At 41.7% G+C, this 24194-nt stretch overlaps 1 protein-coding gene across 4 annotated transcripts in view; it reads left to right on the top strand.

Moving 5' to 3' along the window:
- Nucleotides 1-23547, top strand: part of LOC146069168 (ras-related protein Rab-8A) — a 454991-nt gene extending 431444 nt beyond the window's left edge. For all 4 annotated transcript variants that reach the window (XM_083179287.1, XM_083179289.1, XM_083179288.1 and 1 more), the window contains 2 exons: nucleotides 6335-6385; nucleotides 18722-23547. In XM_083179287.1, the coding sequence (XP_083035413.1) occupies nucleotides 6335-6385; nucleotides 18722-18814 (144 nt within the window). In that variant the 3' untranslated portion in view covers nucleotides 18815-23547. The remainder of the gene's footprint in view (nucleotides 1-6334; nucleotides 6386-18721) is intronic.
- Nucleotides 23548-24194: the final 647 nt, after the last annotated feature.

Genomic DNA, 24194 nt, shown 5'->3' on the forward strand with positions numbered 1-24194 from the left:
GGCCTTTCCCTTAGTACATGACTCTGGTATAGAAACTATCTCTGGTACTTATGTAATATCTGGACTCCCGTTTTTCTTATGAGACCGCGTCCCCTCACGGGGCTCGCTGCGCTCACCATGCTTCGGGCACGGTGGCTCGCTGCGCTCGCCACACTATATAAAATCAACTCCATGCGTAGTTGGATATAGGGGTATGAAAAAATGGGGTGCATTTAACATGGGAGTCCAGATAATACATAAGTACCCTATCTCTATATCTGACCATGCAGTATGCTGGATTTCACTGCTTTCCACGCAGGAAAGTTGGTTCCTATATACACTGGCGCTTTCCTAGTCACTTAGCTAGCTCCAACAAGTTTAAGTCTACTTTGGAGACAGCTTGGATGGACTACAAACATAACATTACATTGGTAAAATCCGAATTGCCCCTATTGTTCTGGCAGGCATCCAAACCGGTGTTACGTGGAACGGTCATTTCCTATAACTCGCATATACGCAAAGAAAGAACGAAATTGTATCTAGATGCCCAGACTAATCTCCCAACGGCCTACCAAATCTTTGAATCTGCACCCATGGCTGCTCATAAAACTGCATACAACCTGGCCAAAACCACATTTGATGCACTCTTATCTAAAATGGAAACACGTATGTCCTTTCAGACACAAAGTAAATATCATAGATTTGGAGGTAAATCTAACCGACTGATGAACTTATTACAGTTACTAAGCGACAGGACATCTGTACTATTCTACACTTATTTTATATGAGATTGTACTCCTCCCCCCCTACTGATCAGTCACATAAATCTTCCTTCTGGTCATCGATTTTTTTGCCTACCCTGACGACAGACCAGGCGGTACTTATGTATTATCTGGACTCCCATGTTAAATGCACCCCATTTTTTCATACCCCTACTATCCAACTACGCATGGAGTTGACTTTATATAGTGTGGCGAGCGCAGCGAGCCACCGTGCCCGAAGCGTGGTGAGCGCAGCGAGCCCCGCGAGGGGACGCGGTCTCATAAGAAAAACGGGAGTCCAGATATTACATAAGTACCGTCCAGGCTAGCTCCCTGATGACGGATTTCACAGAAGAGGACATATCACGTGCCATAGGACAGCTTAAACCTGGTAAGGCCCCTGGACCAAACGGGTTGATCAGTGAATATTATAAACTATTAGCACCCAAGATAGTAACCTCTGATGGCCTTTTTAAATGCACTCCTTAAAGGCGTGGCCCAACCTCCCTATTTTAACTCTGCATTGCTTAAGGTGCAACTGAAGCCAGGACGGGATCCCACACTACCCTCTTCCTATCTCCCTATTACAAAATATACACTAAATTGCTAGCTGATAGACTAAAATTCCTATTACCCTCTTTTATCGACAAAGACCAAACTGGTTTTATATGGGGCAGACATTCTGTACTCAATGTAAGAAAACTCCTTTCTGCAGTGGTTACAGGCTCGGGGACCAAGGACCCACATTTTCTTCTTTAGATGCCGAAAAGGCCTTTGACATGGTATCATGGGACCATCTATTCACTACATTGCAAAAATTTGGAATTCCTGAGGCCTTCTCCGAAGCAATCCGTAACCTGTATACAGGTGCCACCTCCCAGATATTAGCCAATAATTACCTATCCCCCCCATTTCAAATACTTAGGGACACTCGACAAGCCTGTTCCCGCTGTTGTTCGCCCTTGCTTTAGAACCTCTGGCCATTAGTTTCCGTAATACCTCCTCTTTCGCTGGGATTCTGGTGGGAACAATGGAGGTCAAACTCAGCATGTTTGCTGACGATATGCTTCTATTCTTCTCTTCCATCCCGGCAGCTATGGCTGTCATAGACAACTTTGGTACATTCTCAAGTTTTAAAATTAACTATACTAAATCTCACCTATTCTTCATGGCATTACCGTCCTCCATGATTGCGACTCACTCATCATTACAACAATTTAGCGTCTGCACGTCACCTCTAAAATGTCTGGGTGTGCTGATCCCATTACAGTTAATATTAAACCGGCCTTACAAACATTGTCAAAATTGATAGCTAGATGGATGTCACGCCCCCTTTCTTTACATGGATGAGTTACATTAGTGAAAAGCGTATTGTTCCCAAAGTTATCTTACATACTGTACTTCAAATGCTTTCCTTCTCCCTCTCCAAAAAAGACATGTCTCTTTATAATACGATGATCTCTAAATTTATCTGGGCAAATAAGAAACCCAGAATGCCAATGGCTAGGTTATTCCTCCCCAAGTCAGAAGGGGGCCTTAGCCTTCCTCAAGTTCAGGTGTTCTCTTAAGCGGCACTTTTCAGGTATTCCAAGGACTGTTTTTTTTTTCAGAAATCAGAATACTTGAACGAACAATTGGAACTAGCCCTCTTTCATCCCTACTCCCCTGCAGCACTCCTGCACGCCCCACGTGGCAAAATCCCTGAACATATTAGGGATAATCTCCTTTTTTCGAGACACCTATAAAATATGGATATCCATAAATAAACGGTTTGGTAAGAACTACACTAGTTCACCCTTACCCACCTTTTGGGGCAACCTTGTTTCCCCCCCAGGCCTGGAAAATAAAATATTCCTAGAATGGTGGCAGAAAGGTATTTCTGCAATAAGGAACATATTTGATCCCGGGGGCACCATCCTACTCTTTTCCAAACTCACAACTGACCACCACATACCCAGATCTCAATTTTTTATGTACCTACAAGCCCTGACATTACACTCAGACCCTAATTCTAGTTGTGCGAAGACACGCATGCAAGTGCACCGCATTCGGTCAGATGAACTACCACAGGATGGAGTGGCTTCGGTCTGCATCCACACTACCATGTAGGGACGGAACTCAACAAGTTTGCATGGTCTTTCACCGTCTGAGCGGCCGCACAGCCCTCTGTTGGTTTATTTCACTGCAAAGCACAAATCAACATGGAACTCATGCTTCAAACCCATTAAGCAATTACCTAAACTCTATGGTCTCTATTACTTTCAATTACATGCAATTTACTGCTTCTACACACAAATTGCAATTTACATTAACCCTTACAACATTAAAGTGTGTTCCTTACAATTTCCCACTTTGTAACCTATACCTGTGTTTATGTGTGCCTCAATTTTATACAATGCAATGACATTTCCACCACTACAATATAAACATTAAAACCCACACATTAATTTGTTATAACTGCCACAGTTGTGTACACATTATTTAATATTTTAATTAAACATTATGCATAATACATTAATGTCATTTCTGAGTAATCATAAATTGTGCCATGCAATGGCTCAATGGGTTAATACATTTCTCTTAGTAGAGGAATGGGATACTTAAAGTAAATTAAAGAGAGGAGTGGGTTAGTATGGTGTTCACGTGAAAGTAGTTTTGTTGTGCTACGTACTAATTGGCACACCGAACGCGGTGCACATGAACTACTACTGCCCTCCGAGACCTAAAAGCTACTTGTTTTATGTGCTGATTTTGTGAGTGTTAGGTGGTGGCCGCTCGGTGAACACTCAGAGGGAATGCCTAGCACTTTTCGTTCACGCCCAGTTTTGCCCACTCTGAAACCGCACCCATAGATACGCCCACATTACGCCCATTCTGTCCGAGAGTGTTCGGTGCACGTTTTTCTTGTGTAGCGATCCGTCCAAATGCGGAATGCCACCATTGCACATGCGCAATGCATAGTTTACGCATGCACAATGAGCTTGAATATGCAATCCGAACGAATGTGTACCTGTCCGAGTCAATCAGAATAAGGCCCTCAATCCCAGCCACAACCCTTCCCCACGTTGATCTCTCCAGATCCAATACTATCTTTACTGACCCCAGGTAATATATTAGGATATAGAATTAGGAATCTTTATCAACAGCTCATAATTATACCCCAGGAGAAACTAATGCTTCAGCTGGAAACCAGATGGAGGGTGGATGTCCCTACCCTGCCCACATACAAGATCTTGCTGAGGAAACTTCCCTATTCTTTAAAATACCTCCAATCTGCCTCCCTTCAGGAAACCCATCTTAAATTCCTTAATAGGGCCTTTATTTCCCAACAACATAAGAGCCATTTCATCCCTGATGATCCAGGCCTCTGCCTGCCATAATTTTTGGGAATGTGGTTTCACCAGAGCCTTCTGGAGGAAACTGCTGGGCTTCCTGAAAAGCCTGTTTTCTTTAAAGCTGACATATAACCCACTCCCCTTTCTATTTCTCTACTTCTCTGAATGGTATACACAAGAAATGTATTACACCATTGCTCATATTGATTTTAGTATTGGCGAAAAAACTAATTCTAACACACTGGATTCATAGAACCCCCCTTCCTTGACTGAACTGAAAAAATCTCTCCTCAAAATCCTGTTCTTTGAATGCCAGGCAGCACTGTGTGACATTGAGGAGGGGGTGGCTCTCTTTTATGCTAATTGGGACATCTATATTCTAACACTTGATACTACAACACAAACCACCATACAGAAGATATTTGAGAATACAACATGGTTTCTGATACGCCAAATTGCCCTTCCTGCAAACCCTACCTAACTCCACCACACCTAATATAAAGCTGCTGCATTGATCATGATATTTCCTGTTTCGTTTGAAGGATTTAATAATATATACTGAACTTCACTGTTTGGAGGTGTCGATGCATTGTTTTGCTATGTCTTGTCTTCCCTTTCCCTCCCTCCCTCCTTCCCTTTGCTTCTTAACCCCCTTCTTTATTGTATATTAGGCCAAGAGGAGGTTTTATGTTATTTTAATATTTTTATAGCAAGTGTATTATTCTGTCTGCTTTACCAAGCTGTAATTGTACTTATGTAATATCTGGACTCCCGTTTTTCTTATGAGACCGCGTCCCCTCGCGGGGCTCGCTGCGCTCACCACGCTATATAAAATCAACTCCATGCGTAGTTGGATAGTAGGGGTATGAAAAAATGGGGTGCATTTAACATGGGAGTCCAAATAATACATAAGTACCGCTGTAATACCAATTAAGTGCTCGGTTGACTACGGTTTATATGTTTGAACGGTTAAGTTAACCAAAAAGGTTATATGTTCACCTCACTACAAACATCTTATTGCCACATAATGTACTTTTCAGGTACTAAGCGAGGAATCTTATACCCCACAGACTCTCCATTGATGTTATTTCAATATGGTAATAATTGACAGACAATGTTGTGAATGTAAAACTTTCTTTATTTCAAGTGTACAATTGTTTTTTTGAGAAAATTCTTTAATAAAAAAGTCTTAAAAAAAAAGTAAAATAACAACTGTGATTCAGGGGTGATTCATATGGAGCATTGGGTTGCCATTATGTTCTTATAGAGTATTTATGCATATTTTGTTTGTGAACTCACTGTATATGGCAGTAGTTGCTGATTTTCTGTTTTAATTGTCTATGTTAAAAAGGTCTTTTTTTGTTTTTGAGGACCTTTTATAGTAGTGATCACTTGGTTCACAGCTTGCTGTTGGTTAAAAAAATTGGCATTGGATTGTTATCTCCTGCGTGTCACTTGATTCTGTGCCCTGTCATGTCCTAATGGCAAGTCTGGTATCCATGTACATGGCAGTAGCAAAATGCAAATCATGTCCCTTAAATCAAATTACTGTATAAAGAAAAATACATTTTGGGATGCATTTATGCAGTTTCCCTAGTTCTGGGGTAGCCAACCCTAGTCCTCGAGAGCTACCAACAGTGCATGTTTTGCAGGTCTCCTCACAGAATCACAGGTGAGCTAATTAGCTCCATCTGTGTATCTTTTAAATTGTGTCAGTGATTAATGAGTGCAGCTGTGCAGCAGCTAGGTTGTCTGGAAAATGTGAACTGTTGGTAGCTCTCGAGGGCTAGGGTTGGCTACCACTGCCCTAGTTGTTTAATAAGCTTTTTACTGTTACATTTGGTAGTTATTTATAATTACTTCTTAACCTCATGATCGGCAACTGGGTTTCTAGAGCTACAAGTTTGTGGGTATCAAAATATATTCTAAAAAGAGACCCATTAAAAGAAGGACTACTAGTCCCTTTATTTTTATTGTGAAGGATCAAATGTTTGATTAATAAATAAAATTAATATTATTTTTTTTTTAGGTTAACCTTGTAGAAGTTGAGCATACCTCCAAAAAAAAGGGAATTGATTGTTTTATTAAAGATGGCTTATAGTTGTTTGACCAGGCATCTGATTGATTGTTCTATTTATTTATATTGCTTTATAGTGCTTTATCTGTATAAATACTGAATTTGTTATATTCATGTTCAGTTGGGGTTACCAGTGATTGATTAATTATATTTTGATGACTAAATTATATTTTCTTTTACAGGCATTTTTTACTTTGGCACGAGACATCAAAGCGAAAATGGACAAGAAAATGGTAAGAGAACTTAAATTTTCTGGCTTGATTTGCCTTTTTAAGAACCACTAAAATGTCCGTACTGCCTAAATACAATGAAATAACCTGATGAGGTCTAGGTCGGCACATGAAAGATCGACTTTTTTTGTGCCTGAGTACTTGGACACCCAATTATTGTACCGTATCCCTTTGCATGGATAGATTTGCTTGTCATGCTTTGGGCCATATGCCTCGCACACTTGACCATTCCCAAATGCAATCAACGTGGATGAAAAAGTTACACATATTATGTGAAATCAACAATACAACCAATACTATTTATTTATTAACCGTTTCTTATATAGCGCACACATATTCCGCAGCACTTTACAGAGAATATTTAAACACTCGCATCAGTCCCTGCCCCAGTGGAGCTTACAATCTATATTCCCTACCACATGTACACCCAAACACAGACATTCTAGGGTTAATTTGTTGGGAGCCAATTAGCATACCAGTATATTTTTGGATTGTGGGAGTAACCCAGAGTACCCGGAGGAGATCCACGCAAGTATGGGGAGAATATAGAAACTCTGCACAGTGCTGTGAAGCAGAAGTGCTAACCATTACACTGTCCATACTGCCCCAATACAATGAAAAATGGTGAGGTATATCTCACAGATAATGAGGAGTATTCAATGTTTTTTGAGAGTCTGGCTCACCGCTCACTGTTCTGTGTCCCTTTGATCTCGCTGAAGTGCTCGGCACTTTTTCTTATCTCCTCATTTCTGACTTCCTCAGTATTCAACTTGTGGCCAGCTCGCCGGCCCCTTTTGCGAACTTAGCATAATTATGCGAGTTCAAATGGGAGTGCTGTAACTGGAGAGATCTGTTATCTCCTGCTCTCCACGTGAGCTGGTCAGACTGGGATATTCCTGAGCAGGGTGTTCATCTCAGCAGCGTGTTCCTCGCATTTGTGGACTTGTATTTTTTTACAAAGGTTTAGAAAGGTTAATGTTTTGTTCAGTATTTATTTTACAACAAATGGCTGTGTGACTATTTTAATTGGGTTTGTGCAGACGGGTGTATTTTGTTCTGTTTGGCCTTTATCCTTGTGTTGTGCTTTTAGCATTGTTTCTCTGCCCTGTGTTTTTATTTAATTTATTTTATAATTGTTAGCGTGTTTAAAAGCCTGTTTGGGGGTTAGGGGAGGAAGAAGATAGGAAGCATGGGAAATTACTAGGAGCATTCCAAAATGATTTCTTATTGGTTACCATTAAAATAACTTATTAAATTCCAAATAAATTAATATAGAAGTACAGCATTATGGCACTTGCAATAAATACATTAGAGTACATTTTTTTAAAATTTATAAGCCATAAAAAACAAAAAAAATAACAACTTTAACAAAGATAACCCTACAGTTCACCGAAAAAAGATGCTGAGGGAGAAATGGAGAACATCTCTAAATAAAGAAACCAGCAGGACTCGCAATTTGTGCATTGAATACACTTTTTGAGAGAGACACTAAAATCCCCATTGAACAGACTTGGGGAGAAGTGCAGGGTGAACTGAGTTAGCTTCGCAAAATATTTTTGGAGAAGCAACAGAGCTGAATACAGGGAAGCACAAAATAGGAGAGAAAAGTTCACTACTCTCCAAAAAAACATGCACACTCACCGTTATTTACGGCGACATAGGAGCATTGAATACATGCCAATGTCTAGGTCGCTACATGAAAGGTCGACAATGACATGAGTTTTCACTTTTTTCTGTCTTGAGTACGTGGACCCCCAATTATTGCTCGCCATGCTTTGGGCCTTGCACACTTGACCATTCCCAAATGCAATCAACGTGGATGGTGAATTATGAAAAAGTCCTGAAAATGAAGAAAATAAAAAATTGAAAACCTTTTACATGTGTCGACCTTTTCCATGTCAATATTGTGTTGACCTTTTTCTCCATGTCAACCTTGTGAATGTTGACCATTTGGTGACCACATTGTTAGCCATCTGGATACAAAAAGAAACAAGTTCTACTGTAGAGGCAAAGGGCTAAATGTAAGCCTCATTGCTGCAGTCATTTACAAGGTCAAAACAACCTAGTTATAATTTTCATAAATAAATTAAAACCTCTGCAGTTTAAACTCTTAACATTTAAAAAAAAATGTTGGTACTTGTTTCCTAGCACGGCCACAATCGCGGGCATCGGGTGTCATTTTTAGTGGTCTGCGATGCGACCGACGCGATGCCCCTGATTTTGTCATTGAAATGCATTGAAAGCAGTCTAAATCGCGTCGGTCGCGTCGTATGCGGCTAAAAATGCTTAAATGGTCCAGACGCGATGCCCGCAATTTCCCCATAGGGAACAATGTTAAATGCTTAAGTTTACCCGCGATGCCCCCGATTTCCCATAGGAAACAATGTTAAATGGCTCAATTTACCAAAATCATCATAGGGAACAATGGTAAATGGGCCAGAAACCCCCCAAAACACCCCTGAACATTGAAATGTCCCCCCAAAAGTAGTTCACGCCACCCCGCGATCAACGTGAACCCGAAGCGTGGCGAGCGCGTCCTCCGAACTTTTCATACCCCCACTATCCACGTCGGCGTGGAGTTGAGAATAGAATAGTGTGGCGAGCGCAGCGTGGCGAGCGGATACCTTCACAGGTAAACGCGTCCCTTCGCGGGCTTCACAGGTATCCGCGTCCCCTCGCGGGGCTCGCAACGCTTTGGGCTCGGAGGCTCGCTGCGCTCGCCACACTATTCTATTCTCAACTCCACGCCGACGTGGATAGTGGGGGTATGAAAAGGTCGGAGGACGCGTACCGCCGCCCCTCGCGGGCTCGCTGCGCTCGCCACGCTTCAGGTTCACGTTGATCGCGGGGTGGCGTAAACTACTTTTGGGGGGACATTTCAATGTTCAGGGGTGTTTTTGGGGTTTCAGGCCCATTTACCATTGTTCCCTATGATGATTTGGGTAAATTGAGCCATTTAACATTGTTTCCTATGGGAAATCGGGGTCATCGCGGGTAAATTGAGGCATTTAACATTGTTCTCTATGGGGAAATCGCGGGCATCGCGTCTGGACCATCGCACCCATTTTTTAGTGCATGCGATGGCCGCGATGCCCCTGATTTTTACACCCGACACGATCATGATCGTTGTGGCCGTGCTAGGAAACAAGTACCAAAATGTTTTCTCATTTAAAATTAATTTGACACAATTCGGTGCAAAACTTAGTATGACAAAGCTAATGGTTGTTTTTAACCATGAATTGTGTACCTATTTCTAAATCTAGTGTAATTTTAATGATTGATTTAGAGGTTGTAGATGTGGGTAAAATTTACCTCACCATGGACGCGAGAAGTGAAGAGGTGGTATAACCATGACCCCTCACCCCCTAATGCCTTAAGGGTGTTGCAAACTATAGGAACATACACCATACAGTATATGGTTTGCTTTGTCCACTCCTGTGGCCACACCACCCCAGTACCTGAGAACACCCAATGGCTTGATAGTCCTGATTATCACCACCTCCCTGTCTAGTTGTTTTCTAATAAACATAAAAATAATGAAGCTGTTATTGTGACTGTTGCTCAGCGGAGCCCCAGCAGCGACAGTTGGTGGTGTAAATCCTGCAAGCAAAGGAACTCATCTGCCCGAGTACAAACATATGACAACTCAGATCTCTCAGCCCATGATCTCAGAAGACTTTTGTAACAGCTAAACTTCAGACACCCCAAAAGGCCAACAAGTCATTATGCAGCCTTGCTCCATCCCAGTGGCCAGCAACTCCCAACAACCCCCTCTCCTTCCCCAGTCTGTGGGACACCTGTAGTTTTTCAATGGAGTTAAGATAAGGTTCACCACAATAGGATTATGAGGATGAAAAAGGAGCACAGTGAGGCATGTAGGCTGGGGGAAAGGGGAGTGCAGTGTGGGATGGGGGAAGGTTACAGTGAGACATGGGATGGAGGAAGGGGGTCATGGTGAGGCATGTGGGATTTTGAAAGGGAGTACGATGCATGAATCGTGGGCTCTAAAACTGATGCATGGGGGAAGGAGGGTGTAGTGAGGCATGTGGGATGAGGAAAGGGTAGTACGGTAAGGCATGTTCAATGTGGGAAGGGAAGCACAGTGTGGTGTAGGATGTGGCAAAGACTGCTGTGGCAAAGACACCAAGGCATGTGGGATGCGGAAAGGTGAGCGGAGTGAGGCAACTTGGATGAAAGAAGGGGAGCACCGAGAGATGTGGGATATGGAAGAGGAGTACGGTAAAACATGGCCTGGGAAGATGAGCAATGGGGTAAGGAGTGTACATTTGGGATGTGGCAAAGACTGCACCGCACACTGAGGCATGGCGGAAGGTGAGCACAGCGAGGCATGTTGTATGTGGCAGTAGTGTGCAATGAAGCTTGGGATGTGGAAGGGGAATACAGACAAATGTGGGCTGGGGAGATGAGGCATGGGGAAGGAGGATACTATGAAGCATGTTGGATGTGGGAAGAGAAGCACAGTGAAACATGTGGGATGTATCAAAGACGGCACACTAAGGGATGTGCGATAAGGGAAGGTAAGCACAGTAAGGCAAGTTGGATGGGGGAAGGAGAGCACAGGCAAGTGAGAAAGGTAGCATACAGGGGTGTGGAAGGAAAGAACATGGAAAGGGAGCACGGTGAAGCATGTGGGATGGTGAAGGAATAGTGGGACAGATGTATTAAGCACCAAAAATAAACAATGGGGTGATAACAAGTGTTAAACACCCAGCCAATCAGCTCCTAATTGCCATTTGCAAACATTACAGAACAGGAGCTGATTGGCTGGATGTTTATCACTCTTTGGCACCCTCGCGTTTATCTCTTTTTAAGACATAATACTTAAAATACGTACACACAGTAAGGCATAGGGGAGCACAATGGGGATAGAGTGCACAATGTGGGGTATCCATTCTACTGTACCTCTGCATATTTTCTAAAGGGGTTGTCAGTAGGTTTGCAGTCCGTAGCCATTGGGGGAAGGGGGTTGGGTGTCAGTCACACTGGAAAGCATAATGTACGAAATGGACTTGTTGTGTTGGAGCTGATATCACTTATTTTTTTTTATTTTGAGCCATATACTGTATAGCTTATGGTGTCTACAGTTAGTGTCTAACCTATTGCTACATTAAACTCTTCATAAATACTCATTAGGGCCTTCATGCACAAGGATTCCAAAGCCCTACATTATAGCTAAAAATATTGAATTTACCTATTGCTGTAGAATTAATATAGAACACATCTTTTCTCCTTCATCAATCCTGGGCATACAGCTCAACCATGGGGATGTAGGAGGGTCTGCAGGAGCCAGGCACCTATGAGAGAGAGAGAGAGCTTTGAGAGAGGCAGGCTCCTCCCTTCGGCATACCAGCATTCCCCAATTTGTTTTAGGTGCCCACCGGAGTGGGTGCTATGCTGAATGGCTTAGGGTTTTAGGGTAGCTAGGGGTTTGTTTTTTATTAATATTTCACCTAGTTAGTGCAGGATTACAGTGTGAGGCTTCCAGAGGAAGTTTACTCACACTGACAGCGCAGGAGAGGCTGACAGAAGTGCGTCCTGTCAGCTCCCTGTGTGCTGAGAGACGCTGTCTGGTCTCTCAGCACAGCGCTTGGACCTCACTACAGTGAGGTCTCCTGGGTCCTGGGGAACTCCTTAGTCGGCTCCCTTCTTAGGGGGGATCATGGGCGACGGGCACCCCGTGATGGCGGTCACCATCTTCAAAAAGAGTTTACAGGCTGAACTCCATTGGTGTTAAAGCAACAGGAGCTCAGAGCAGCTGGGCACTTCCAAGTGGTCCCCATTGGAGGGGAGACACTGGAAGGCAGAAAAAACACATGGTAGGAGCAGCTTACAGGGGAGGTAGCCAAAAGCCGCTCCTCTCCCTGCTGAAGCAGGGACTTGGTATCTTCCTTCACTCCGTCTGGCGCTCTTTCTTCCCACACTCTGCGGAGCTTGAAGGAGATTTCTATCTGCAGAGAGAGTGACCGTTTTTTCTGAGGCAGCGCTTTCCCCGGTGACCACTGAGGGTCCATTACAGCAGCAGACCGCTAAGTACACTGGTGTATTGCTTAGTACAAATGCCTGACTTATTGCACTGTGTATGTTTTATCATGACAGAAAGGTTTAATGCTGCTGTGCTTGGGGAGGGAGCGTCTGCCATGTTAATTAACTGCAAGTTTTGCCGGGTAAAATTAATTGCTGTACAGATAGACCATGGGGAATTGTGCCCTGTATGTAAATCTGTGGGGCACAAGCCCAGTGGACTGAGCAACCTGAGCCTGCGTGGGCAGCTGCTCTGGGAAGGTCTGTGTCTGCTTTGGTATAGGCCATTTTCCTCACAAACTTCTGTTGGCTCTATTTCTCTATCTCAAGGGGACCCTGCATTGTTACAGGCTATGCAGGACACTGCTCAGAGTGTGCACAAAATGTATACCTTTATGGAACAGTTTACTGGGGATCCTGAGGTTTCACCCAGGAACCCTTTATCCACACAACCCCTTCTTAATGTAGACTCTGAAGAAGAAGGAGAGTGTGTTGAAGAGATGTTTTGGGATCAGAGGGAAGAGACTGTCCCTGGTATTGATGATTTGATTTTGGCTGTTAAACAGGCATCTATATGATGTGGATAAGATACCCCAGGAAGGTATGTTTAAGAAACAGCGCAGAGACACAGTTACCTTTCCTTCAGATGAAGGCATGCAAGAGCTGCTGGGGGGAGCGTGGAAAACTACTGATAAAAAGCTCCTTATGCCCAAAGGGTTTTTGAGCCTACAGTATATCCTATGCCGGAGGAGCATGTAAAATTGTGGGAAAAGATTCTACTTGTGGATGCCCCGGTGGCCAGCCTGTCTAAGACTACGGCTTTACTTGTGCAAGGGGGGTGCTGCATTCAAAGGCGCCATGGTTAAGAAATTGGAGGGTTGTTTGAAAGCAGTTTTTGAAGGAGTTGGTTTTACTTTGAGGCTCACCATTGCATCAGCCTGGGTCTCTTAGGCCATGATGGTTTGGAGGAATACCTTGTGTTCACTGCTTCAGCCTGATTCTGAAGCGTTTGTCTTGGCAGAAAATTTAAAGGCTATGGCTGAATACACTGGGGTCTAAAGTGTCGACCATTTCAGTGTTGGCCAGGAGAGCCTTATGGCTTAAGGCTTGGGAAGCTGCTAATGAGTCCAAGAAGTCTCTTGAAGCACTGGCTTTGAAGGGGGAATTTTATTTTTAGCTCAGAACTAGAATCCCTTATCAAACAGGCCACCGGGGGGAGAGCACTTTTCTTCGCACAACAGCTGCAAAACAGGGAGCGTCCAGGTTTGCTGCTCCTTGCTCGTCCTTTAGTCCCTCCTTTTGATTCCAACAAAGGGCAGTCTGGTAGAGTAAGGATTCCATCGGGAAAAGGAAAGGCTTCCAAGTCCCGCTTCGGTGCCTTCACAAGAAAGCAGGTTGCCAAGGGGGAGGAGCTGTTTGACAGGAGGAAACAGAATGGGTGGTCACCTCCTTCTATACCGGGAGATTTGGGCTTTCTCCGCTCAGGAGCCTTGGTTCTCAGTGTTGTTTCTCAAGGATACAGGATCAGTCTCAAGGGAGTTTCTCTAAAGAGATATCTTCCTACACCTTTAACAAGGGAGGCGCGCTTGAGAAATGTCCTTTTGGGGGCAGTAAAGTCTCTCCTAGAGAAGGGTGTGTTGATCCAGGTAATGCAGGAGGAAAGAAAGTAGGGGTTTTACTCCATTCTTTTCTTGGTCCCGCCAAACCAGATGGCTCTTTCAGGCCTATCCTGAACCTGAAATCGCTGCATCTTCACCTGTGGGTGGACCACTTCAGGATAGAATCTCTGAGGACAGTTCTCTATAGTTACATAGTTGCATAGTAGGTGAAGCTGAATAAAGACTTGCGTCCATCTAGTTCAACCTATGTTTATAGTAGCTTATCCCTTGTTGTATAGTATGTTCTGATATTTTAAAGAAAGATTTTGTTACTTATTCGTACGCATGGATGTTTTTTTAACCAATAAAGGTATATCCAACCTTATTTTAAACATATTTATAGTGTCTGCCGACACCACTTCTCCAGGAAGAGAGTTCCAAAGTTTGAATGCTCTGACTGTAAAGAATTTTTTTTCTTAGAGATGAACAAAATCTTTTTTCTTCTAATCTAAACTCGTGCCCTCGCGTCCTAGATTCCTTTCTAGCAGAAAAAAGGGTGTTTGACAGTTCCTTATATTGGCCCCTAATATATTTATACATGTTGAGCATATCCCCCCTTAAACGTCTTTTCGCTAGTGTAAATAGTCCCAAATTGTTTAATCTTTCCTCATAGCTTAAATTCTCCATTCCCCTAATAAGCTTTGTTGCTCTTCTTTGGATTTTTTCTAATTCTATGATGTCCTTTTTATAGTGCGGGGCCCAGAACTGCACTGCGTATTCGAGGTGCGGTCTAACCAATGATTTGTACAGAGGCATAATTACTTTTGAGTCCCTAGTTTCCAAGCCCCTTTTAATACATGCGAGAATTTTGTTGGCATTTTTTGTTGGTATATTACATTGAGCAGTGCAGCCCAGTTTGTTGCCTATTTGGACTCTTAGATCCTTTTCAAGTACTGATTTACCCAATTCATCCCCACTTAGGTTATAACTAGCACACTGGTTATGTCTTCCAAGGTGCATGACCTTGCATTTGATCACATTGAACCTCATCTTCCACTTTTTTGCCCACTCATCTAGATTGTCAAGATCATTTTGAAGCATGGTGACATTTTCTGATGATTTAATAAATCTGCTCAGTTTTGTATTGTCCGCAAAGATGGATACATTGCTGAGTAACCCCATCCCAATATCGTTAATAAAAATGTTAAATAAAATGGGCCCAAGAACCAAACCCTGTGGCACTCCACTTAGTACTGGTATCATATTAGACACGGCGCTGTTCATGACCACTCTTTGTTCTCTATTACACAGCCAGTTCCCTACCCATCTACAGATATTTGCCCCTAATCCCATGTCCTCCATTTTATTTATCAACCTCTTGCGTGGTACTGTGTCGAAGGCTTTAGCAAAATCTAGGAAAATCAGCATTTCCATTATCAAGGTTTTTGCTAACCTCTTCATAGAAACCAAGTAGATTAGTTTGGCATGAACGATTGTTCACGAACCCATGCTGGTTATTACTGATTAAACTACGAAGGTCTAAATATTCCTGGATACCATCTCTTAAAAATCCTTCAATTAGTTTACCCACTATTGATGTTAAACTAACAGGTCTGTAATTAGCGGGATCGTCCTTTTTTGAATAATGGCACTACCTCTGCTATTCTCCAGTCTTTTGGTACCTTTGGAGTTTCGAGAGTCGGGAGAATTCCTAGCATCCGTGGACATTCAAGTCTCCTATTTGCATGTGCCTATTTTTAAAGAACATCAGTCTTTGCTGCATTTCATGATAGGCAACCTCCATTTGCAATTTCAGGCTCTCCCTTTCGGACTGGCAACAGCTCCGAGGGTGTTCACAAAGATAATGGCGGTCATGGCGGCAGCTCTCAGACTCAAGGGAATTGTGATTATCCCATACTTGGACAATCTCTGGTTCAAGGCGGAGTCAGCAGAGAAGTTGCAGGAAAAATCTATCAGCTGCAACTCATTTCTTGCAGAGCCATGGGTGGATAATAAATTTACCAAAGTCCCAGCTGTGTCCCACTCCGAGCCTACAGTTTTTGGGAGTAATTCTGGATACACACCTTCATCGGGTTTTCCTTCCAGAGACAAAGGCCAGAGACATTTGTCTGTTAGTATTGGCCATTCTGCAGTCGCCAGGTCCTTCAGTATGGCAGTGAAACTACTGGGCAAGGTTCCACTCGAGACCTATCCAATGGAACATACTTTCCAGTTGGTCGGGGAATCCGAAGTCCATGAAACAAGAAACAGTTCTTCTTGTTCAGGAGACTAAGGACTCGTTACTGTGGTGAATGGATCTGGAATCCCTCCATTTGGGACGCTCCCTTCGGTCATGGGATTGGTTGGTTGTCACAACTGATGCCAGCCGCAGGGGCTGGGGGGCAGTAACCCTGAACCTGAACTGTGGAGTCATCCTTGCTGGTCAATATACTGGAGCTAAACAAAGGAAGAAAGTCCCCTCCACTGGCACCTAAGAGGGGACTTTCTTCCTTTGTTTAGTCCACTTGTTCTTTGATGGTGCCATGGTCACCATTCTAGTTTGTTACCCACCACAAGGCAGCCTCTTATCGCACTGCTATCAGAAACTTTTTAATTGTTGTTCTTATATACTGGAGCTGCGGGCAGTCTGGAAGACACTTCTGCAGGCGGAGGAGTTTCTGAAGTGTCTCCCATTCAAATTCAGTCGAACAATTCCAGGAAATTGTTTCTCTTTGGGGGCTCCCAGAGGTGGACTTGATGGAGTCCAGACAGAATCATCAGGTACCCAAGTTCTGTTCGAGAACCAGGGATCCGATGGCATGGGCAGTAGATGCCATGACAGTTCCATTGAGCTTCAGCATTTCCCATGCTGGCTCCGAGTCCTCAAGAGTGAGGACACAAGGGGCGAAGATCATTCTAATAGCTCCGAATTGGCCAATGAGGTCTTGGTATTCCGACATACTGAGCTTGTCAACCGCATTGTGGCATCTTCCACTTCGACCAGACCTTCTCAAGCAAGGTCCTTTTCTTTATCAGGACCTAGCTCTGCTCAATTTGATGGCCTGGCTCTTGAAACTTCCATCTTGAAAAAGAAAGGTTTCTCTGAGGCAGTTATTCGAACTATGATTAGTGTATGTAAACCGATTTCAGCTGCAAATTATTATAGAGTTTGGAGGACGTACATTAGGTGGTGTGAGAGACAGAAAGTTCACCCCTCCAGATTTAAGGTTTCTAGACTTCTGGATTTCCTGCAGGATGGATTTTCCACTGGGTTGAGCCTGCAATCCTTTAAGGTGCAGTTGTCAGCCTTGTCTATTTTCTTTCAAAAGAAAGTGGCTTTGTTGCCGGAAGTGCAGACGTTCCTCGAAGAAACCACCTTTTGAACAGTTAAGGTCGGCTGACCATAAGTTTCTGACTTGGAAACTGATGTTTCTATTGGCTATTGCTTCGGATAGACATGTGTCTGAATTGGGGGCCTTGTCTTGCAAGTCTGTATTTCTGGTATTTCATGAAGATAGGGCTGTTTTGAGAACCGTTCCAAAATTTTTGCCAAAAGTGGTATCCACTTTTCATTTAAACCAGGAGATTGAGCTCCCGGTGTTTTGTCCTCCAAAGGAGGCTCGTAATAGGGACAAGTTGAAGAAATTGGATGTTGTTTGCGCGCTGTGCGTTTATGTGGACAGAGTGAAGGAGCTTCGTAAAACTGACTTGGTGCTATGACGTACATAAGAGAGGGTGGCCAGCTTCTAAGCAGACCATTGCTAGATGTTTAAGGTCAGTTATTGCCTTTGACTATGCTAAAGTTGGCAGACCAGTGCCCTCCAGAATTAATGCTCATCGCATCAGGTCAGTTGCTTCCTCTTGGGCTGTGCATCACGGGGCTACTTCGGAGCAAGTATGCAGGGCTGCCACTTGGTCCTCTGTTTACACTTTCACCAAATTCTACAGGTTCCATGAGTTTACATCGGAGGACGCTTCATTTGGGCGAGCAGTGATGAGAACTGCGGGCCTGAGCGTACCCTCCCAAAGGACCGACTCTTGAACTTCCCATGGTTGAGCTGTGTCACCAGGTTCAGAGAAAGGGATTCGAACAGTAAGTTCTTACAAAAATCCCCTTTTTTCAGTTAGTTTGCCAAATGTAATAGGGTGTGGGAATCAGAAAGTGAGAGATTTTGGGAGAGTTTTCCTTTTTATTTTTTTAAAGCGGTAATAATTTACATGGCAAAATCAACCTGGTTCTGCAGTGTAAATGATTGCCGCTTTAATTATACTGCTTGTATTTGTTGTCCTATTGTACACAATATGTATGATTATACATGTTCCAAATGTATGTAATGACTTTATTCCTATTGAAAAAACCTAAATAAAGAATTAAAAAAAATTAATAGGAAAATCTCTAATTTTCTGATTCTCACACCCTATTACATTTGGCCCCACATCTTTCTTTTATGGCAATATCCATTGTACTGTACAAGGAATAATTTAAATACCACCATCTATGTTTTCATTTTTCATTAATCTGCTGATATGTACATTTACTAACAGCACATGGCTTTAAAGTACTTAAGGTTTAAAGATGATCTGTAAATCCTCCCACATCCATTTCTTTCTAAATGCTGTAAAGTTTTTGTTTACATAGTCCCAGTTGTGTCCTAGAATTGTTCTTGCTGAATGTAAAATTCTTATTCATTTCTTTCAGGAGGGAAACTGTTCCCAAGGCAGTAACCAAGGAGTCCGAATTACCCCAGAACAGCAAAAGAAGAGCAGTTTCTTTCGATGTGTCCTTCTGTGAGGGGCATTGCCTTAAAGGAGTACTGTGCTCCATCAAAGGAACTGTGTCTGTATCTGTCTTCTTTTCATCACAGACCTAGTACCTTAAAGCACCAGCTCTGCCAAACTGGCTACATGAATGAGTGACACAAACTGTCTTTCGTAGTAACGGTTTCATCTAGCCGTACTGGAACATGTTCTATGTTTGTACATTTCATCTGGGGGGGGGGGGGGGGGGGTTGTCATTTTGTTTTTGTCAGAGGTGGAAACCTGACTTTTTTTTGTTTTTGTTATACTCCTAGCCCACTGTTTATATACTCCATTCATTTATACAGAGCCATAATCTCTTTTTATATGTAATTTTTTAATAACCTCAAATTGGTATTTGTTAAAATTTGGGTATATACATATATATGTGTGTGTGTGTGTGTGTGTGTGTGTGTGTGTGTGTGTGTGTGTGTGTGTGTGTGTGTGTGTGTGTGTGTCTAGAGAGATAGAGATATAAAAAGGTATAAAAAGGTATAAAAATTTACACATACATGCACATATGTGTATGTATAGATGTGCACATTTGGCCTTGCATTCCAAAACTAGTCTTCCATGTCAATTCTGATGAGGGAACACACAGGAGTTCCTTTGCATTAATTTAATGAGATTTAGGTATTTGTGAATATATATATTTAGGCACTAAGGATATTGTAAGCAAATAGCGGATCTGTTTAGTAATGCTCTTTCAAGTCTCCAGATATACTCTTCTTCCTAAAGCTGACATACTATTGTGTGTACCTGTTAGCATGCCTGTGTCAGATGTTTTATGCGTTATGCAGTATGGGTACACTTACTGTACATGGATTCATAATTTAAATGGAAGCATCACCCGGAAACGTTGACCATTTGAAGTACCTGGTATTGTCATTTTGTATAGCGCTAATACATTCTTCAGTTCTTAATATCTACTGTAGGCCTGAAATTGGCTTCAGCACAATTTTGATACTGAGAGTGGTGGTGATGCCACATGTTGTTTTAGATACTGTTATTATGCAATTCCCCACAGATATTATCCCTGTAGCTGAAAGACTGTTAATGACTACATACAAGAAAAATGGTGGGATTTCTTTATTGTGCATTGTTTTCCAGTATCCATAATTTCAAAGATTTTATTTAAAGTCCTTGTTACTAAAATGAGACTGCAAGGAAGAAGAGGCTATTTATTTAGTAGCAGTTTAAAAATAGCATGTACTGTTACAGTCATTGTATCACTGGGGCAATCAATTAAGCTTGATATTGGATAGCGCCAGGAATGAGTGATCAGAGCTATTTTATTGACTGCATCACGTCTGTCACTTAAAACCAGAGATGCAGTTGATCACACTTAATCTTTAGGGCTTTGTCGGGGTAAACAACGTTCTCCAGCTTAAATGTCATGTGCAATGTAAGCCCTAGAGCATTGCGGCTCTAGTACAGTCTGATTTTTGCTCATACCTCAAAAGGGCGCAAGCAGAAATCTTCCAGTCATGGAATTACAGTGCAGCTAATTGAATAGTTGTGGGCACTCATTCCACTGCTTTTAAACATTGTACTTAATTGAGTTGTCCCCATTTGAATTATCCGCATGTAAACAATTTTAATATTAACCCCTTGAGTGGTATGCCCGGAAATTTTCCGGGCTCAGCTGCGCTGCCGCAGCGGGCTGCCCCGGAAAATTTCCGGGCATACCACAAATATCAAATAGGTGTGCGCCAGTGGTGTCCAGGTGTGCACCACTGGCACAGCACCTCTAGAGCCCCCCTCCCCAATCACTACCCTAACCCCCCATCACCTGTGCTCCAGTGATCACACGCCGGAGCTCTTGTAATAGTGCTGCCCCCGGCGCTTCCGCCTGCCGCCATGCTTTTAGTAGCAGTGATGTCGGTGGCAGGCACAGGGATGTTCGGGGCGGCTCGGGCACCTGAGTCGCCGCGAACATCCCCCAGCCTGCCGCCGACGTCACTGCTCAATGTGACAGGCAGCGGGCGGGGACACAAGCGGCGGCAGGGAAGCTCCGGCGTACAAACGCTGAGCCAGAGCAGAAGTAAGGGTAGGGTGGGCTTCCCACTGTGGTTGGTTTTGCTGGGGCAGGACAAACCTGCCCTGGTAGGTTTGTCCTGCCCCAGCAAAACCTACCATTTAAGGGGTTAATGTCCATATGAAGCATATGGAAATCCAGGCAAAAACAGATGGTCCCCTGTTCATGTTGCTTTTAACACTTGGTAAACTTCAGTAAAGCATAATGGTTGATTCTTGCAGCTTGATTTGGTGATTTGACTAGTGAATAACCGAAAAATTGCAATTGCTCACTTTGAAAATCAGAAATGTTCAACTTTAAAAGGGGGTTACCACTGATAAATCTTTTTACTAAATTCACAATATCACAACTTTGAGCTGGTGACCATTTTCTGAGTTTACCACAGTTCCTACACTTACATACAGTATACAAAGGTCTGTTATTAATAAGGGAGTGGCTTTAATGAACTTTAGTTTTAAAGTGGAAAACCCCTTTAATTCAATGTGAATACACTTCAGCATGAGACCTATTTTTGAAATATGGTCCTCAACACAATAACTATTTTTCTAAATGATCTACTTTGGGATATATTGGTGATTCTAGAATTTGTCCACAACTAGTAAAATGTTATCCGCTGTACTCTGGAATACTAATTAATGTTTTAATTCAAAAGTCAGGAACAATCTTACATTCCCACATAAATAGTTATAAATACCATTTTTTATGACTGTGATGATATGTTAGTCCTACATAGCCATATTTAGTTTGCAATTATATTTATTCCCTATGCTGGTTATTAAAATGTGTTTTCTATCCATGTGTTAGATGTAAAGCATGTCCAATTTCACGCATAATGCTTAGCGGCTGTGCATGAAACTTCTCACCACTCTTTGTATTCCATTAGGTAATTTAGGATATGTATAATCTTGACCTTGACTACATAACTGTATATTTTAATATATTCGTCTGTTTAACAGAAAGCAAATTTATTAACTCCGTCACAACCTTAACCTAAGAAATGTTGGGTATAAATTATGTCATATTATACTGTTTAAGTCTACTTGTCCTTTTCATAACCAAAGAGTGGATCTGGTGGATTTACAGCTATTTCCATGAGGTCATTTTTCTTTTCATTAGTGGACCAATTTCTTCTAAAACTGGGGAAACCTAACTAAGATGAATATCCCTTACCTGCATAAGGGATTAACTACTTAACTTCTGAATTAACACTTCAACACTGACTTTATAACCTTAACCCTTTGAGTGCCAAGTGAATTTGTCAAAATTGGTGTGGAAATTGCCAAGCAAACATTTATATTCATCATATTCACATGTGATATATAGGAAATATAATCCTTTTCCTTTATATAGGAAATATAATCTTTTTCTGAAAAACATTTTTTATTTGACTTTATATAACAAATGTGAGCGATGCTGCCATTTTTAACGACTATCTTACAGAGCTGTTGACACTCATATTTTGCGCATCTCTCACAGAGATGCTAGTACTCAAAGGGTTAATCATTTCATCCAAAACTGCTAGCACCTCTTGTGAGTCTTTGCTTAAAGCCTTTATCATGTGACCACTGATGACATTTCAGTGTGATCGGTCGTGGGTTTTTTTTGGTAGTATAAAAATAAAACCTAAAATGAATGATGTTAAAATTGCATGCAGTCATCCCACTTCTGTTTGTATAATTCCATAATGTTTGGAACCACACCAAAAGCTGCAAGGGAACCATTCCTGCAGTGCTGGGCCTCCGCTGTTTGAAACTAATCAATATGCCCCAGTAGTCAGCACGTTAGTAATATAATGTTCCCAGCTATAATGTCTATATGTGCTGTAACTTTGGATTTGTGGTTGCAAATTGCATCACATTTGGGCAAAATTATTACAGATAAGAAATTAACATCTGTTGAGGTCGGATCAGTTGCAAGGTTGAAGACTGACGCAAAAAATAAAATTGTCAGATGGTGTCTGCATTCTATGACCACACTAACAGTCGCAGTTCAATAATCTGCTTTATTTTACTAGTAGTGTGTATCTATAGTAAATTGTAGAATGTGTAGATTCCATCACTTCCTATTGAACACTGATATGGATAGATAAAATCTAGCTCTTAAAATGGTTCTGCTTTTGAAAGATTTCTTTGTATCAGTGACCGTAAAACACTGAAGTTTGCACTTTTTATGAAGGCTTTAAATACAACTGACATGATTTGTTTACAACTAGTGCAGTGTGAATTTTTCATTAAATATAGTACATCATTAGTTGATAAAATGTTATGAGATATTACATTCCTCTTATAGTTGATAACCATTGACCCCTAATTGCAATTGTTGGGTTCTTTTTGTTTTTAACATAAAGCGCAGCCATTGAAATGTTACTTGGGTATGGTGCGCTGCTTAAAGGTTTTAAATATTGGATTCCCTTAAGAAAACATTAGCTTACAGGGTTACACAGGCAATGGCTTATTTTCTCAGATCAGAGTTTTAAGTTTACAACTACAAGAAAACATTATGTGAATAATAGTGGTTAGATCACACCAGCAGAATAGGATGCCTTCGGTAATATTTCTCTAAATATAATTTTTTGCATTCGATAATGCAAACACATCAAACATGTCCTGCTGGATCTCTGTAATAACTTGCTTGTTTACAATGACAACTGCACTTCAGCAAAAAAAATTAAAGCTTATTTTAAAGTTAAATTACTCTTGTTTTTATAACGTGAGTTTATTTTACAGAGCCAACTGTACTGTGAAGTTTTAAATATTTGTAATACATGTTTCTTTGTCACCATCACTTGCCACTTTGCATAACAAAAGGTTGCTAATTGTAGCACATGCCAATTATGACATATATTTTGTTTGCAACCTAAATATATATATATATATATATATATATATATATATATATATATATATATATATATATAGTAAGATGGATAGAGAGCGCCAAAGGTTTCCACCACCTTATGTGCAGTTGACAGATATTTCAAGTATAAAATAATATAGATGTTTTCTGAAATTTAACACATTTTATTAAAAAATTGTAAAATGGTGTGGTATCTTAATTCTTTTGAAGACGATGACAACCCAACGCGTTTCGTCTTTAGAAAGACTTCATCAGGGTTTTTTTTAAGATAGACACTGCAAGTGGTAAAAACATATCGAGTGTAAATACAGCTGTATATCCAATTTAAAATTTAACAAGGGTACGGTTAATTAACATAAAATGTCCAAAGGAATGATCACAAAAAATATGTACATACCAAACAGAATAAATGAAGATGGATCAAGTATTTTCAAATCAAATGGTAAAAATCGATTTTATGGAAGAAATCACAATCAACAAG

This window comes from Crinia signifera, chromosome 1 (genome assembly GCF_055691185.1).
Source record: "Crinia signifera chromosome 1, ASM5569118v1, whole genome shotgun sequence".
NCBI classification, from domain to species: domain Eukaryota; kingdom Metazoa; phylum Chordata; class Amphibia; order Anura; family Myobatrachidae; genus Crinia; species Crinia signifera.